The 18213-nt window shown below is 41.9% G+C and overlaps 1 protein-coding gene across 2 annotated transcripts in view; it reads right to left on the minus strand.

Moving 5' to 3' along the window:
- Window positions 1–15166: 15166 nt before the first annotated feature.
- Window positions 15167–18213, minus strand: part of atg5 (ATG5 autophagy related 5 homolog (S. cerevisiae)) — a 41272-nt gene continuing 38225 nt past the window's right edge. For both annotated transcript variants that reach the window (XM_039805274.1, XM_039805275.1), the window contains exon 8: window positions 15167–17880. In XM_039805274.1, the coding sequence (XP_039661208.1) occupies window positions 17744–17880 (137 nt within the window). In that variant the 3' untranslated portion in view covers window positions 15167–17743. The remainder of the gene's footprint in view (window positions 17881–18213) is intronic.

Here is an 18213-nt window from a genome sequence, read left to right on the forward strand (position 1 = left end):
CAGAATGTGAGGCTGATCAGACAGTCAAAACTAATGTGTGCCTATATAATATTTTTTTTGTTCTTTGAATTAGTCAATTATTTTAAATAAAATAAAATTCACTCATTATTACATAATAATTTAATTTCTATAGGCTATATTTTTAAAAATAGAGTCGGCTCTTCGGATATGCGAGCCAGCTCCCGTCGTTCACCTACAAGAGCCGGCTCTTAGAGCCGACTCATTCGCGAACAACCCATCACTAGTGGACACAAAGCGAGCTACTGCAACGGAGTTTGTAGCAGGACTTTGTACCGTGAAAAATTACCAATAAAGGCTTCTAAACCAAATATTTCACAAACGGGCATGTCCCAGCAGTAAAGTGACCGGAATTTGGGGAGAAATGACCAGCATTGGCCGAGATTACAGCAATGTAGCGTTAGCATGTAGCTGCTTAATAGTTAGCAGTATGCTAACGTTAGATTGTAGTGGAATGAAGCAGCACTTTCTACCGTCAAAAATCGCAGATAAAGGCTTCTGTACCAAACACTACCCAATCGGACATGTTTCAGCAGGAATGCGACCCGGAATTGGGGAGAATTTAACAACGTTGGCAGCCAAGATGACATTGTTAACTGCCGTTACCCATGTAGCTACTTTAGTTAGCAATTGACACTAATAGAATATAGCAGCAATTTCTACAGTCAAAAATCGCAAAAAAGGCTTTTAAACCAAATACTACTAACAGAAAAAATATTCAGGAGCAATGTGACCCGGAATTGGGGATAATTTATGACAATGGCAGCCAAAGTGACATTTTTTACTGCCGTTAGCATATAATTACAAGTGACAATGTTAACACTGCAGTGGCTTAAGAAAAACACTCCAGTCCTGCCTACCTGGAGCAGATGACCAATCATAGAAGGCCGGCTTAGAGTTGAGTAAGACTTAACCGAGAGTAGAAAAAACTGTTGAAACCGGAGTATTCAGAATAGTTGGAAATCTGAAAGTTTTAGCTCACAGGGATTTGTCTAAAATACGTTTAGCCTACCTCATTATTTGAAGCTTTGGCCACGTTTAACATGAAAATCCAACATTATAACATTGTAGATATGACAGAAAACACGGAAAAGCATAATATGTGACCTTTAAGACTGACTGACATGCATCATTGTTTCCAAAGGTCTCTGTTTGTGCCTGCCCCGACTTCAAAGTAACCCCGGAGTTTTCAAACCAAAATGGGGGCAGCAGTGTTTCCAAAAGTCTCAGTTTAAGGGGCCCTGAAACACCGGAAGTAGTGTTGACGCGAGACGTATTAGTGTAGAGAAGGAATGAACTTTCCAATCGACGGAGACATTTTCACTTCTCTGATCGGGACGCAGCTTAAGACTACGAGGCTGCTGCTCACAGTCGACACTAAACAGCAACAGCACTGCTGGCATCATTTCAGAGAAGATCCTCATGATTTATACACACACGAGACACACCAACGCCCACACACATTCTCGCTCACACAAACAAACACATACACACACACTCACAGGAAGTGAATAAACACAGAAACCAGGAAACGCACATGCGCTTACTGTACAGTTACAAATAAAAACATATTTCCAAACATGTAGACATATACGCACACCAACAGTTATTCACATACAATAAAGACACATCAAACATTCGTCTTATTTCATGTCTCTATTTACTGATTCATTATTTGTCTCTCGGGATACCCCCTGAAATGTTGCGATTAGTTTCTATCATGATGAAACCACAAACTAAACTAAACCTTCAACACCCACACAAACACACACATACACACAAACTCTCTATCTCCTCCAAGCTGTGTTCCAGGGTGACGCCACTGAAGACGTTTTCGGAAACCGAGCAGCGTCCCCAGCGGCTCTTTTACCGTAAACACGCCGCAGCCCATCGCCACGTGGCCCAGACGCAGCAGACGATGGTCATTGGTCAGGACGGATCACTGGTGACTCAGACTCGTCGGCCCCATCTGCCTTCATCCCACTTCCCAGAAACTCACTTTTCCTCCCAAAACTCTGTGACAGGAAGACCCAGCCTTTTATTTTGTGTCTGGGTAGAGTTGCTGAAGAGTTTGATTGACTAAGAGTGGACCTAGGCTCTTAGGGTTTAAAGATGTGGAAGCTGTACTATCAAACATCAATATGTCATCATTAAATTGACTGCAGGACCTCTTTAAAAAATATAACACACAAATGAGAGCATAATGGAGACGATTGGGAGCCAGATTGTTTGGCTAAATTGGTACCACATTTCCCAGAAAGCCTGTCACCAATAAGAGCTGTGCTTCCTTAGCTAATGCTTTCCTCTTTGTCTTTACTGAAGACATAAAGATGTTATACATTTTTTTTTTTTTTCCTTTGGTTTTGTCTCTTTCCAGAATCTGCTGTCACAGGAAACCTTTTTATAAGTCACAGTTACCTCTGTGTATTTGTTAACATATTGATGATAAATTATACTTAAATTATAAAATAACTTTGTTGATCCTCTTACCTTTTCATCTTTATTATTTCATCTCGTCGAGCACATCCTCAGAAACTTACGCTACGCGTCCGCAGGATGCAGTACGCACATACACTAAAGTTGGCAGCCCACAATGACTGAATGACTGATGGTGGAATTTTATAATGACATTGATTTAAAACAAATGTATACATCATAGCTAGTCTCGCTTTGCCAGACCTTCCACCACAGCGCTGCGTAGGAAGGTCTGGCTAGTCCACACAGCATTCCGGGTTGGGAGAAAAACGTGCTCCAGGTTTATCGACATTTCTTTAAACCAATCACAATCGCACTAAGCGCCGGACAGAGCTATGGTGCCTCTGCAAAATAGCCTCTGGAAGGAGCTTGTTTTGGTGGAACGTGTGTACGTTCAAAGGTTGTTTTTAGTCGTGCAACAGAAAACTCAGATTGGACAGATAGTCTAGCTAGCTGTCTGGATTTACCCTGCAGAGATCTGAGGAGCAGTTAACCAGAGTCCTCAGAAATCCATCGGAGTTTAAAATTCCAACACAAAGAAAGAGGAAGGTAACATGCATCGGGCAGAATTTCCTGCGGCACCGAAGCAATCCCGGTAGTGGAACGTCGTAGACGGAGACATGCAGTCTGGGTAGGCAAGCTAGGCACTGCCTACCCTGTCAAAATTCAAACATAAACATGTTTATTAAATAATTGTATTTGTTATTTATAACTTGTATTTGTATTTTTACTGTTTATTCTTGTGATTTATATATGCAATATGTGTGTTATTCCAATTGTTTAGATGTTACGATGAGAAATGTCGCAGTTACGCATAGGCAAATACCCCAAAAAATGCCTGAAAAGTCGTCAGCTCACATCCAGTGTCAAATTACGCTGAATGGATTTTATGTACATATAATCTACCGATTGGTGAGTCAGAAACTATTTTTGGGCTTGATATTGAATTGATAAGTGTGGTAGAATTAATGCCGACTGCAAGACATTTGCCTTCACATTCAATTGAGCAGTGTGTGTTTTCATTGTTGCTGACTGACAAACATAATTGGCCGCTGTGCAATAATTAAGGATAAAGATGGTTGCATTCTGATGCTGGACATTGGCTAGTGGTGCGTGCGTGCGTGCGTGCGTGAGAGAGAGAGACTGTGAGAGTAGTACACAACATGTCATCCTGATTGGAAATGTCTTGATATTGACCGTGCGTGTGTGCCGCACTTGTGTGTAACATTTACTGTTTTGACATATTAGCCGAAATATAAAATCAAATAAATTAGGTAATCTGGCTTTCATAACTCTGTGCCTAGCCTCTTACTGACATCACCGCACCTCACTGGCCGTAGATATAGACTACATCATAGCTGACACCTGATCTGTTCCACATGTGTGTAGACTTCTCCTAGTGTAAACCAGGAAGTAAATGTGTGTGTATATGATAGTTGATAAGCTGCTGTGTAACATGTGGCTCATAAGCTCATAAGTTATTAATGCAACGCTACACCTCTGTCATCTTTCAGCGTACGCACTCTGCATGGATATAATTAAAACACACATACACACACATACACTAAAGCACACGCCCACACACACACGTACATTAAAAATGAAACAATTCCATACACACACTCACTCCTGCGTTTGTGTCATCTCAGTTCAACAGATGACAATGCAAACAAGAAAAGGAAACTACCAGACAGTCCGTCTTCTCTCTGAAGGCGAATCTGCACCAAGATATATATTCAGTTTTTCTTTTAATAATCACAATACCAAAGTTGTCATAGTTGTGGTTTTTCCTCTCCTGAAGTACAAAGTAAGTCCTCGCAATCTTGATTACAATCCTAACTGCTGTTATTGATGGTTGATATATTGTGAATGTTCTAGCAGAAATCAAAAAGGAAATGAAACCAATTGGGATGGAAGCAGATACATGTTTGTTGATAGCTGATTTTGACACACACACACACACACACACACACACACACACACACACACACACACACACACACACGCACACTCTGCAGTTTGTCTGCACGTACTGTATTTCATACTACAAACATGCACACACTTCTTTATTAATAATCTGTTTCTGCCTCACACACACACATCCTTCACACACGTGTGGACAATGACTGAGGTGACTCAGCAGAAAGCATCCATCTTAGCGTCCCCCGCTGGCTCCTCCTGTATCTTCGCACATGTGGAGCCTGGTTCTTCTCCTCGTCATCTTCAAACCGCAGCAGCCAGCAGACCCGTCCACATGTCTTACGCATCCCCCTCCCGCTGCTGCCCGCCGTTTCTGCGCCATGTTGACCCAGTCACCCGGGAAGTCTTTTATATATGGTTACTGGAAATCAAGGGGGAGTGGGTGTGTGTCTATGTGTGTGTGTGTGTGTGTGTGTGTGTGTGTGTGTGTGTGTGTGTGATGGGATGATGACATTTGGAAGCCCCAAAATCGTCATTTCCAATGGTTCTTGTTAACTTGTTAACTGCTCTCCCAGAGCCTAGTCTCGCATTGTCAGACCTTTCTCCACAGCACCGCAGAGTAAGGTCTGGCTACACCACACGTACATTCTGGGATAGGAGAAAAAAAACTCTCTGGGTTGTTTGCATTTCTTTAAACCCCCCTCCCCCCACTAATATTGTATAAAATGAAGATGCAAATTAAACTGGGCCTACAATAACGCGTAGTGCGGCCTAAGGCCTTTCACCCTGTTCTCGTGAACCATTCGTTCAAAAAGCTACGAAAAGTTAAGCACTGTAATTCGTAAGCATTCCACGTTTTTTTCTGCTATAAGAACGCGGCTGGCCGCGTAGGGAGGGGGCCGGGGTGCATGGGTGGGTGTTAACACACAGGACTTTCAAGCCAGGGAGCAGCGTTTGCCTTTTTAACTGTATTGTTGCTTGGTTTAACTGTAAGGTGTCCTTGAGTGCTATGAAAGGCACCCATAAATAAAGAGTTTTATTATTATTATTATTATTATTATTATTATACTGTAGCTTGATTATTGTTTGGACCGTCACGGCCAGGCTCTCCCTGCAGGTGTGTGGAGGGCGGAGTCAGGTCAGCTGGTCTGAAAGTACTGGAGCCAGCAGCCACTCTCTCCCTCTGGCTTTTGTTTGGCTTGGTTACATTTGGTTCTTTTGCTGCACCACAAGCTTATCACCGACGGCAGCAGCGATGTGGCAAACAAGCATCCGTGGGATGGGTTTGCGTTAAGTTTGTCGTGCGTTTTCTCTTTCATCCTCTTAAATGAAGTCCTGCGTTCTCTCCTGTTGGTTTTTCTTGAGCGAGCTGTGACATTATGTCATCCCAGGAAAACAATATTATCTCAATAATGAGTGAAATAAACTGTCTTCACGCAGCGTTAAAATGTACTTTTAAACATTTGTGCTTCTGCACAACAAATTAAGGGCGGTTGAGTCACAGTGCTTGAGTGCAACCACCTGTTGGGGTCAAAGACAAAAAACAAGTCGCTTTCTTTATTATGTCAAGAAAAGAAACTGTGTGTGTTGTGTGTGTGTGTGTGTGTGTGTGTGTGTGTGTGTGTGTGTGTGTGTGTGTGGAGCTCCACTCTTGTGTTACCAGTTTAAAAAATAATCACGATAATTAAATACAAAACTTTTTTTTTTTTAAATTTGATCAAGTGTCTTCCCAGTGTGTAGTTTGTATGCTAACATTGCAGATAAATCTGCATTAAATATCATATTTTGGAGGTCCAATCACAGCTTTTCAGGCAGCCCACAGTAAGTTGGATCTGAGGCCAGCCTGATGACTCTGCAGAAAAACATTTCCCCCATAGACCACCATTATACAAGACATGCTGATCAGTTATTGCTCTTTGTTTTATGAACTTTTTTAAACTTTCTCTGAAACTGAAACATTCATTTGAATGTGTCATCTCAATGTAAAGTCGATGGGAGGGGGCTGGGGAAACGCTAAACAAGTGCTGATGTCATTGTGACAAATACCAGCCAGTCAGGAGCCACACACACACACACACACACACACACAAACACAAACACATACTTGATGTCCTGATCCTAAGGCTAGTGCGGAAAGGGACACACAGTGCTTATTAACAATAGTCTGGTGTGTGTGTGTGTGTGTGTGTGTGTGTGTGTGTGTGTGTGTGTGTGTGTGGGAGAAAGATCAAAGTGTTGAAGCTCGCCAGCCCCCATCACCCACATCCTCCTGTCATTCTCTCTATCTGTGTCCGTCTCACCCTCTTCAGCACCTGCCTATTAAAGGGCGGCAGGGTTAATAACAGGTGTGTGCGTGTGTGTGTGTGTGTGTGTGTGTGTGTGTGTGTGTGTGTGTGTGTGTGTGTGTGTGTGTGAGAGAGAGAGAGAGGTTGACTGGAAATGACGGAGCACATCCAGGAAAAAGAGAGAGCGGTTCTGTCGTTTTATTGTTCTGACCTGTGTGTGTGTATGTGTGTGTTTCTATGTACACGTATTAAATAATGCACATTTGCAAGTCTGCATGCCAAGTTTGTAGCCAAACTAAAATGGCCAAAAGTATGTGGACACCCCTGTGTCTGAGGGGCTGTTTTTTTGGTTGAGGTTCCGTAGTACCAATGAGGGGAAATCTTAATGTTTTAGCATTTTTGCAGTTTGTGACAACAGCTTGTTTTCGTCTCTTCCCTTCAATCACATATGGGTGTTATGTATGTGTCCACATTCTTTTGGTGAAAGGCATGTTCAACTTTTATACATACTGTAGGTGCAAGTTCAGATTTCCACATACTCTACTTGTGCAGGGTGTGGGTTTGTGTGTGTGTGTGTGTGTGTGTGTGTGTGTGTGTGTGTGTGTGTGTGTGTGTGTGTGTGTGTGTGTGTGTGTGTGTGTGTGAAGCTGGAGGCCAGGTCGGTGTTTTGGGGGGTTTTATTGCAAAGGGGAAATTTTTCTTTGAGAGACAGAAGAGGAAAGTGAAGAGGAAAGAGGGCGAGGAAGACAGAGACAGTGTGAAAGAAAGTGTTGAGTGGTTTTTTTTACAAGAAAAAAAGAAAACAAGAGCCTAAAAAGGGAGAAGATATAAAAGACAACAGGCATTTAATGTCATATGAGAGAGAGAGAGAGAGAGAGAGAGAGAGAGAGACAGAGACAGAGAGAGAACTGTGTCCTTTGAATCACACAGACTTCAAAGACGGTCGCTCTCATTAAAAATGGACATCCATCCCTCTTTCCTCTAGAGAGAGAACCACAGAGGGGAGGGTGTGTGTGTGTGTGTGTGTGTGTGTGTGTGTGTGTGTGTGTGTGTGTGTGTGTGTGCGCGCGCTGATTGTTTAACGGTTTTACTGGAGGTTAAGACAAACTCTTTTCTCTGAAATCTCCTTATTGAGCTTTTAAGTTTTAAACCTCCTCTGCATTATAATTTGATTGCTCATGTTCATGTACAAATTATTGTAACATGGGAAAAAATACGTTGATAAGTGTCTTCAACTTTAGTTTACAGGCCGAAAAGCTTAAAATTGATCCGTGTATTAGTCCATAATGGTGTTTTGTGAATGCCATTGTAACTAATGCGACCAATTTGGAGTGATATTTTTTTTGCGTCCATTTCTATTTGAAATATAGCCATTGAAATGCTGTGCAAACTTTCAAAAGCCTAGCCCTGTTTTATTCCAGAAGTTTTTTTGACTTTCAGATCACAAAGTCAGTTCTAACTTGTTTGCTCTGTATTATGCGGGTTCAAAATACGTTTCATAACCAAAACATAGCATGTACCTGTTTCCCATCCAACTGGGCCTGACTCTGTTTCCTGAGAGACCTTTAGTGTAATCGAACAAGAAAAAAACATCGTCACTTTCCTAAAATAATAAAGTAATTATTTTTTGACAAAAATGATTTTCTTGCCCAAATCATGTCCTCATGGTGCTGGCCACCTCTGGTAAAATTGCCTACATCCTCAGTTGAACAGGTCATGTGATTCTACACCTTTTAGTATAATGGCCTATGTCAAGAGTGGGACTTAGGCCATTTTATTTTGCCTAAGTGAAAAGACAATGTGACTTAGGCAATTTTACAAGCTTTTCAAAATGGCAGCCGCTTCAAGAAGAACAGAAAACTACCACTCTATCACTCAAGTTATTTCCAGGATTCAGGGCTCGTCCCCAACTGGTAAGTGATGAGGGTTCTGTGCATGTAAACAAACTGATTGTTGACAGAGTTGTAGGTTTAAAATTGCCTAAGTCGCAAAGGCATTTATTCCTCTTATGTTGCATAACTGACAGAGATTGTTATTAGTATGTCAATAGTCAAATATTGTCATAACATTTTTGAGTGAAATTATTAATAAATATACACTCACCTAAAGGATTATTAGGAACACCATACTAATACCGTGTTTGACCCTAATATGGGCCAATATTTCTAAAGAATGCTTCCAGCACCTTGTTGAATCAATGACACAAAGAATTAAGGCAGTTCTTAAGGAGAAAGGGATCCCCCACACCATTACACCCCCACCACCACCAGCCTGCCCAGTGGTAACAAGGCATGATGGATCCATGTACTCATTCTGTTTATGCAAAATTCTGACTCTACCATCTGAATGTCTCAAAAGAAATCGAGACTCATCAGACCAAGCAACATTTTACAGTCTTCAACTGTCCAATTTTGGTGCGCTTGTGCAAATTGTATCCTCATTTTCCTATTTTTAGTGGAGATGAGTGGTACCCGGTGGGGTCTTCTGCTGGTGTAGCCCATCCACCTCAAGGTTGTTCGTGTTGTAGCTTCACAAATGCTTTGCTGCATACCTCGGTTGTAACGAGAGGTTATTTGAGTCAAAGTTGATCTTCTATCAGCTGGAATCAGTCGGCCCATTCTCCTCTGACCTCTAGCATCAACAAGGCATTTTCGCCCCCCAGGACTGCCGCATACTGGATGTTTTTCCTTTTTCAGACCATTCTTTCACTATCTCAAATTTGCCAGAAGTTCGTCAGGGTTTACCCAGGCTAATGTCTCTCATTACCCACGTTAGGTCTCAACTTAACACAACGTGGGCCGGCAGCTTTTAGAGCTGAAGAGAAAAAACAAACTGCCATCACCTGATAAAATGATATTTTTATTTATTTTTATTTTTTTAAATGATGACAATAACCAGACTCTCACTGACTGAATGGAGCATTTTCACAGCAGACATTTTGACTTGTCATAGTAGGAAAAGCACAGCTGAAACTGCTAACCTTAATGATGGCTCAGTTCCATCAAGTGTCCCAGTAAGATATTTAAGTGAGTCAGCATGCACAATACCAGGAGCTCTACTAAGTGGAATGCAGCCATCATTAATGGTTTAATACCAGGACCTCTCCTAAGTGGAATGCAGCCATCAGTAATGGTTTAATACCAGGACCTCTCCTAAGTGGAATGCAGCCATCATTAATGGTTTAATACCAGGACCTCTCCTAAGTGGAATGCAGCCATCAGTAATGGTTTAATACCAGGGTCTCTCCTAAGTGGAATGCAGCCATCATTAATGGTTTAATACCAGGGCCTCTCCTAAGTGGAATGCAGCCATCAGTAATGGGTTTGAATACACCTGTGCTTTTCCTGCTATGACATGTCAACATGTCTGCCGTGAAAAAGGTCTATGTAGTTCTGCATGAGGGGACAGTTTGAGAGAACAGCTTGGATTTAAATCTGCAACTCTTAAATTAAGATGGTAAATTACGCAAATCAAATGTAATAGTTCTATTCCAAATCTATCTCACAGTATTAGCGTCTAAAATCTGAGATTTAGAGAATGAAGTTGAAATCTCACGAGGGAAAATTTGTAATTTTATGAAGTCGAAAATTTACCAGAAATCTTTTTTTTTATTATTTTTTTTAAATCTTTTTTATATTATTCTTCAAGTCTTAGATTTTCTTTCCCTTACAACGGCCCCCAACACTCACTCATGCACACATAGACGTGAGTTTGTGACATCTGGTGTTTAAATGAATGTGATGACCGACACTGAATCACCTTCCGTTGAGTCTCAAGGCCCAAATGGTTTCTGAGGTCTGAGTTTGGGTTTGTGTGTTTGTGCAGGGACGTCGGCGCATGGGCTCGTTTCACAAAACTACATTTAAGATGCATCTTTTTAACGCCTTCTGGGACTGAATTCAAAACCAATTTAACTACAAAAACTGAGAGACCGAGAAGGAAAAACAAAACGTGTGGGGGAAAGTGAAAGATGTGAAGAAACAAGCTCACAGTGAAGGGAAGGCCTTTGTTTGCCGTGGTTAAAGCTACAGTACCTTTTAGAGAAACGTTATAAGACACATCCAGGGTACAAATGTTAAAAGTACTTTTGTAAACAAGCATGTCTGGAATCTGGACAATGTTATAGTGTCGTTAACACCAATTTCACCTACTTTATTCTCTCTGTTATTGTTTTGTTTTTCATCCTTCTATCTCTCTCTCACTCCATCCTGCAGTTTGTATCATCATAGTCCGGCTTAAGAGGTTTTTAACAGCAGGAACACACTTACACTTAGTTACAGCATGTTGTCGTCTTCATTTGTCGCGCATGTTCTCTCTGTCCCAGTCTGCGTTGTGTTATCTGTGCGTGTGTGTGTGTGTGTGTTGTGTGTGTTATGTGTGCGGCTTCAGAGGGGAAAACACACTCATGACTTCCTGTTCATTACTAATCACTCTCATCTGTTGATCTTCTTGATCTCCGTGTATCAGACAGCGGAGCGCCATGGCCCCCTGAGACGCGTTAAAAGCAGAAGAAGGTGTGTGTGTGTGTGTGTGTGTGTGTGTGAGAGCGAGACTGTGGTTTCACGGAATCGGGCAGGACAGTAGGGGACTGACTAGAGTTGGAGGGCATAGTTTGTGGTTTGCGTTGATGGTAAGTGTGTGTAAGTGTGTGTAAGTGTGTGTAAGTGTGTGTAAGTGTGTGTGTGTGTGTGTGTGTGTGTGTGTGTGTGTGGGATTTCGCGGAATCTGCTGGAAATCAGTTGTCCGGTAAAGTTTTCTCTATAATTGGAACAAACAGAGGAGTGTTTGCAGTTGGTATGGAGACCCAAACAAGCTGTTGATGAAAACCTTTCTGATACTAATCACATTCTGACACAAACTAAACAAGTGTCCCCTCTGCTGTTTAAGCCTCGCCGATATAGATTGCGATAAGACTGGTATTATTTATCTTTTTATTTACCGGCCAGAATCTTATTTTCTATAGTCATCGGTCAGTCTGCCGTTTCCTCTTTCTCTGTTCCTCCGACAATGCTTTCCTAGCTTTCTGCTTCTTTTTTGCCGGCTCAGCCATGACGATAGTGTGAAGAACTCCATCGCTACCTTGTTCTTACAGCTAGCCAGTTCCTGTACGTGTGCAGCGCAAGACCTGATATCACGCGATACTTCCTGACTTCCTGGTGGCTCGCCAGCCAAAAGTTGCAAGGGTGGTTTTTCCTCTCACAGGCACTAGGGGGAAGCGAGACGACCACCATTCAACTCATTAAAAATGTCATATAACCGTTCCAATGACTCTAAAGCTGTTCAGGTAAGGTAAATTAAGCTAAAAAAACACCTGCATAGTTCCCATTTGCACACAGCATTCCGGATGGGAGAAAAACGTGCTCTGGTTTATTGGCATTTCTTTAAACCAATCACAATCACAATCGTCTTGGGCGGCACTAAGCGTCAGACAGAGCCACGGTGTCTCTGCAAAATATTCTCGGGAAGGAACTTGTTTTGGTGGAACGTGTGTACGTTCAAAAGTTGTTTTAGTCGTGCAACAGAAAACTCAGATTGGACAGATGTCTGGATTTACCCTGCAGAGATCTGAGGAGCAGGTAACCATAGTCACAGGCGTAATTTACAAGGGGGGTGGGGTTACAACCCCCCCCAATAATCCAAACTGGCCAGTGCAACCCACCCCAAAAACCTATTATATTTTCCTTAACATTAATAAAGACGTTTGCACTACAAATTGTTGCAGAAAAATTCACAAAATAAAGTGTGACATTCAAAATTTCAATTTTGCTCCAAGTTGGAGATCTCAACCCCCCCCCAATACTGAACCCAAAATTGCATCCTTAATTTAGTCAAAATTTAGAAGGGGGTTTTAAATATTGGGGGGATTATTGGATTATTTTTGGGACATTTATAAAAGTTTGCCTAAAATTTGATTTAAAACACAGCTTTTGAGCGGGGTTTTCATTTCTCTCAGCTAAACAGCTCAATATAAAGTGGAACCACTAACATACAAAGATGTAATGACATGCGTTCTAAAACACTGTTAACAATTTTGTTTATAAGCTCTTTTTTTTGTGCTAATAACTGGCTAGTGTGATGAACCAAAACACAACAACGTCAGTCAACTTTTCCACTAAGACTCTCAGGGATTCAGAAGAAGAAGAAGAAGAAAAAAAGAGGTTGGAAACGCATCCCTGCAAACAATTTACGTTTGACTCATACCACCCAAACACCTCACTAAGCATCTCACTCTCTCCTCGGTGTGTGTGATGTACAGTACAGGGGTCGGACGGTGGCTCTGGAAATCCCATAAAAGAGTGTGTGTCAGCGAGACAGAGTGAGACAGACTCTTCATCACTGCGTCTGGAGCTACAGTGTGTTTACACGCACATACACACACAGACACACACACACGACGCATACTGTACCCCACGTCAAGCCCCGGGTCTTGACTCAACACCATAAACACGCCGTCCCATCATGCCTGGCGGCAGCATCAGCAGTTAAGAAGCCTGACGTGATGACATGATGTGTGACATCACTCGTACTACACACACACTTTGATTTAGCAGACTGGCAGCGTGACAAGAGAGTGTGTGTGTGTGTGAATTTGTACACACACACACACACACACACACACACACCTACAGGGGGCTATAAATGATGCCTGTAATTATAAAACACACAAATCACACACTCACACTGTACAGTTTAATTCCGTGAAACCTAGCTTGCTCACATCGGGACAAGCACACGCACGAACGAACGAACGCACGCACGCATGCACGAACGAACACACGCATGCACGCGCACACACGCACACACACACACACACACACACCGCCTGAGGCCTGTCTGACAGCACAGTTTAGTGGTCTCATTAGCAGCGGGTGGAATGCCAACAGATAATTAACCAGGAGAGATGAAGAGAGAGAGGGAGGGCGAGTGTCAGCAGTAAACCACATACGAGAGAGATGTTCTTTATGAGATGGATAAAGTGAAAAGACGGTATAACACCAGAGGGAAAGAAAGCTGACTTTGTCTTGTCTGCTTAAAAAGGACACTTTCACTAACCGTCTGCAATTGAGTACACACTGTCCTCTGTACCTGGGAGGAATACAGCACCTTGCAGAATGATAGTGAAACATATAGAAAATGATGTGTTCTTTAAAAGGATAAGGCTGGCATTATGCGATCAACAGTGTGTTACTCTGTCTCTAAGTAAATCTTTCCTGACTTCCTGTCTGTGGTTCTCAGCCCCTAGCCCATTGGTTCCTACTGAAGATGTACATCTATATATATATTTATTTTAAGATTATTTTATAGGGCATTTTAGGCCTTACATTCCACAGGACAGATGAAGACATGAAAGTGGAGAGAGAGGGGGGGATGACATGCAGCAAAGGGCCGCAGGTCGGAGTCGAATCCGTAGCCGCTGCGTTGAGGAGTAAACCCTCTATATGTGTGCGCTCTACCAACTGAGCTAACTCTTCAAAACACCTCATAAGCATATAGTCTCTTTTTTATTGTATTTTTTTTTTTTTAAATGCTCAGTAATTTCCTTAAACAGCTGGTTACTGTTGTTTTTAATCAAACCAATTGGACGAAACAGTGCATTTGTTGGGGACTATTTGCAGCAGCGGATTCATCCATTTGGCGCTGTAGTGCACTGGTTCCCAACCTTTTTCTTTTAAGCTTTAGCGCGTAGCTTTTGAAATTAATAAATGTCCGTTACATTGAGTTGCCTCAAAGCTAATTAAGACTATCAGACTCTTTGTTAGTACCTTGTTTCACAGAATGACTCTTTGTATTAGTTTCACTACATGGATGAGGTGTAATATGTATCTGTTATGCTCAAAATCCTACAAATAAATCTACATAAAAAAAAAAAAAAAAGATGTCGTCTGGTCGAGTGAAGGGAATTACTCTTCTGAAGAGTCCATCATGTTTTTTAATCCTCTGTGTCTTCCTTGGCTACTAGCAACTGCAAAGGGCGACGGTCACAGAAGGCTTGTATCATGTGGACAGCCGACAGTTTTGTCATTACTTAGAATTCCTCACGGGGGCGACAGCAACTACGCTCGATAGCTTTAAGGGACCCCTTTCCTATCATTGAGTAAACTGTCGACCCCTGATTAAAGTGACATATTTTATGGATATTTCAATTTTAATTCAATGCAAAACAATAACAGTGCAGATCAACTGTACACTGTACAATTAACACAAATAGTGAACGCATATTTAAAAAAATTTAGTATTGTTTTGGTATTGGCACTTATAATTTAGGTACCATATTAAGTTACCAGTAGTGAATAAAGTGAAATGACACCCAGCTCTACTAACTAAGGAAGGTGACACATTTTCATTGGAAAACGTAAAATCCTTCTTAAAGCGTCACTGCTCTCAGGGTCGTGCTGTGAAATGTGTTGAAGTACATATTGTGCCGTTTTTGTCTTCACAATCAATAACTGCATTCTTTGACAATTAAATATTTGAATCAACTCACTTTTATTTGAAGTCATTCTGGAGAGCAGTGCCAGGTGAATGCTTTAAGCGTCATTTTTATTTCAGTATTGACAAATGTAAAAAATGAAAAGAAAGAACAAGATGTTCATACATGATACAAACTTTGTTAAAAAACATTGTGATTGATTAATTAGGGCCTCCATATTATAGGCAAAGTAATCCAATTTGCACAGTCCTCAACTAAAGTCAGTTTTCTGTCAAAATTCATGTACGCTTTTGCCAGTTTCGATTTTTGTCCACAAACTAAAATTTGCCGATGAAAGCACGTGTAGGACATGTCAAACAACTGTGGCCCCCCCGACAGCCGGCAGACTTAATGCTAATCGTGCCGGCTGTCTCATTTTCTAAGCAGAGTTCTTAAAATGAAACAAAAACCAGATGCTCATTTAAATTTGGCAGCAGACAAAGAGGCTTGAGCCAAACCTGACTAAACAGACAGTAAAACTGCTAAACTGGCTTGTACTGATGGAGAGAAATCAACACCTGCTATTAAAAACATGTGTGGAGTTCTTTTTTTTTTTCTTCCCTTTTTTCTAACCTCATAAAAATAGCTGATTCACTTTCAAAAGATACCCCCGTGAAAATGCGGTATCTCCATCTGTCTTCTGCAACAATCGCAAAACAACAAAACAAGTTAAAAACAAAAAACATTGTGATTTATGTTTTTTTGTTGTTCATTCATTAGTTTTTTGACAGCCTTTGGCTGAGTTCACACTTGGCGCGTCTTATATTAAGCTGCCAGCGCCGTTTTACATTATAATCCTATGGCGTAAACCGTGTTGTCAAAAAAGTTGAGCGCTTTTTTAAACGCCACCGCCGACCTTTTTTCTGCAGCTCGTAGCGTGTTTTTGAAGTTGAAAAAAAGTTCAACTTTTCTAAAGAAAAAAAAAAATAAAGAAAAAACGTCTTACGTCAAGCGCGTTTTTTGAAAGCCGACCAATGAGGAGCGGAGTAGAGAGATCTGTCGTTCATAACAACGACAGGTTCATAACAACGAGAAAAATGGAGTCAGAGCACAGCGAGTTATGATATGACCGGGTGCTCCGTGTATAGGGAACTCGCTTTGTTTTATCTAACGTTAGTAGCACAGCTCTCTCTCTATTCTCTCTCTAGCTCGCTCCACCGCTTTGTTTTATCCAACGTTAGCATTGCTCCACATAGCGCTCTCAGATACTGTAGCAGTAGCTGTGGTTAAAGCAGCAAAAGACGCCGTTGGCTGCTTTTTGGAATAATAACGCTGCCTGCTTTTTTTTTTTTTTTTTTTTTACTATAAAAGCGCCCTATTCAACTTTTTCTTGTCAAAAAAGACGCCAAGTGTGAACATGGCCTCAGAATCCCATCACCCATAGAGGAGCCAATGTAAACATCAAAGGGCAACTCCGGTTTATTTCAACTCTGAAAATACGCCGAATGAAACTGGAATTTCTCTTTAAGGTGAAGATGGAAGAAAATGAAAATGAACAAAAATGGAGTTAAACTGTTTTTGAGTTAAAGCTGCAATGTAATACTAATTCAGAAACCGTGCCAGGTGATGTCAAGTGTGTCTGCTTGTTAAGTTGCTTTTTTCAAATACCTTAGATGCTTATTTCAACAGTGGCACCAGATGCTCAGTCCAAACCAGAGCCCAAAGTGTGCTGGGATCAGCGCAGAGAAATCAAATGGGTCGATCAGTGCCCCAGGCCTCCAAAACACCTTGTCCTCTTCTTCTTCCAGCTCACTTTGTCAAATGAGGCCAAGTGTTAATGCAAGCAACAGAAAATCCTCCGCGGAAAGTTAAAACCGAAGCACCAGAAGTTCCTGGAGAGCATTTGGAGATGACATTAAAGTTAGTGATGTAAACTTTGTGCGTGTCCGGATGTTTGTTTTTTCTCGCACGGTCAACGAGGATTGGCGATGAAAAATACATGAACGTGGTAACTAAGGCAACTTCAGCAGGACTGGATACGCCTCTCCCATAATCCCAAACAAACGTGTCTCCCTGTCCACAGGACAGTCTTTCTCTTGGACTAGACAAGGAGGAAGATATATGGCCGGATGAAAAAAAAACAACAAAAAAGAACCGAGGGAATGGATTCACCTCCTCTCCTCCTGTGGAGATGTTTGTTTTTATGTTTGGAGAGGAGGAGAGGAGGAGAGGAGGAGAAGATGCTAGATTGAGTAGAAAGGAGTGATCCTCTGCTCACTCAACCACCTCTTCACCTAAAAAAATGTCTTTTCTCTTTTGGGAGCAGAGGAGGAAGAGAAGATCTGTTCATCCTTGCGTCCTATAAACAGAGGGGGAAAAGGGGAGTAGTAGTAGTAGTAGTGATAGGAGGAGTAGAAATATAAATAGATAGTAAAGGAGGTTTGTTAAATCCCTCCTTCACATCCTTTGTTCATCTGTATCTATAAGATCCTGATGTCCTTCTCGTGAAAGAGTCTGTTAGTTCAGAGTTCCCGTGGTTTTTAGCGCTACTTTTCCGGAAGTTACCCAGCCGGCTGGCGGGGTCGGTCGGCCGGTCGGTCGGCAAGGTGCCAGTGAAGTGGGGGCAGGCGTGGCCTCAGTCAGAGGGGACGGGTGTGACGCAGATGTGCAGGAAGTTGTCGGGGTGGCTGAGGTGTTCGCTCAGCCACTGCAGGGGCGTCTCCAGCAGCGGCTCGATGCCATGGATCACCACCTGGTAACGCTTCTGCTCACCTGGACGGAGAGAAAGGAGGGAGGGAGGAAGTGAGGGAGGGAGGCAGGCACAATTAATGTAATCATTATTAACTAGTAGCATCCTTTAATACATGTGTCAAACTCCAGGCACGCGGCCAAATACGGCCCCTCGCAAATTTTTATCTGACCCGCATTATCAATTTAGGTTCACGATAGATTTTGCCCTAGATGTGACCAAAAAGACGGGAATCTGTTTTTCACAGCAGCAGAATTTGGCAGATTTGAGAATCCGAAATTCCCACAGAACTAAAGAGTTTACATTACATTCAGGATGTGAAACAGGTTGTCGTAAACACTTTTTATCATTGTTTT

The sequence above is a fragment of the Perca fluviatilis genome, chromosome 7 (assembly GCF_010015445.1).
Source record: "Perca fluviatilis chromosome 7, GENO_Pfluv_1.0, whole genome shotgun sequence".
NCBI classification, from domain to species: Eukaryota; Metazoa; Chordata; class Actinopteri; order Perciformes; family Percidae; genus Perca; species Perca fluviatilis.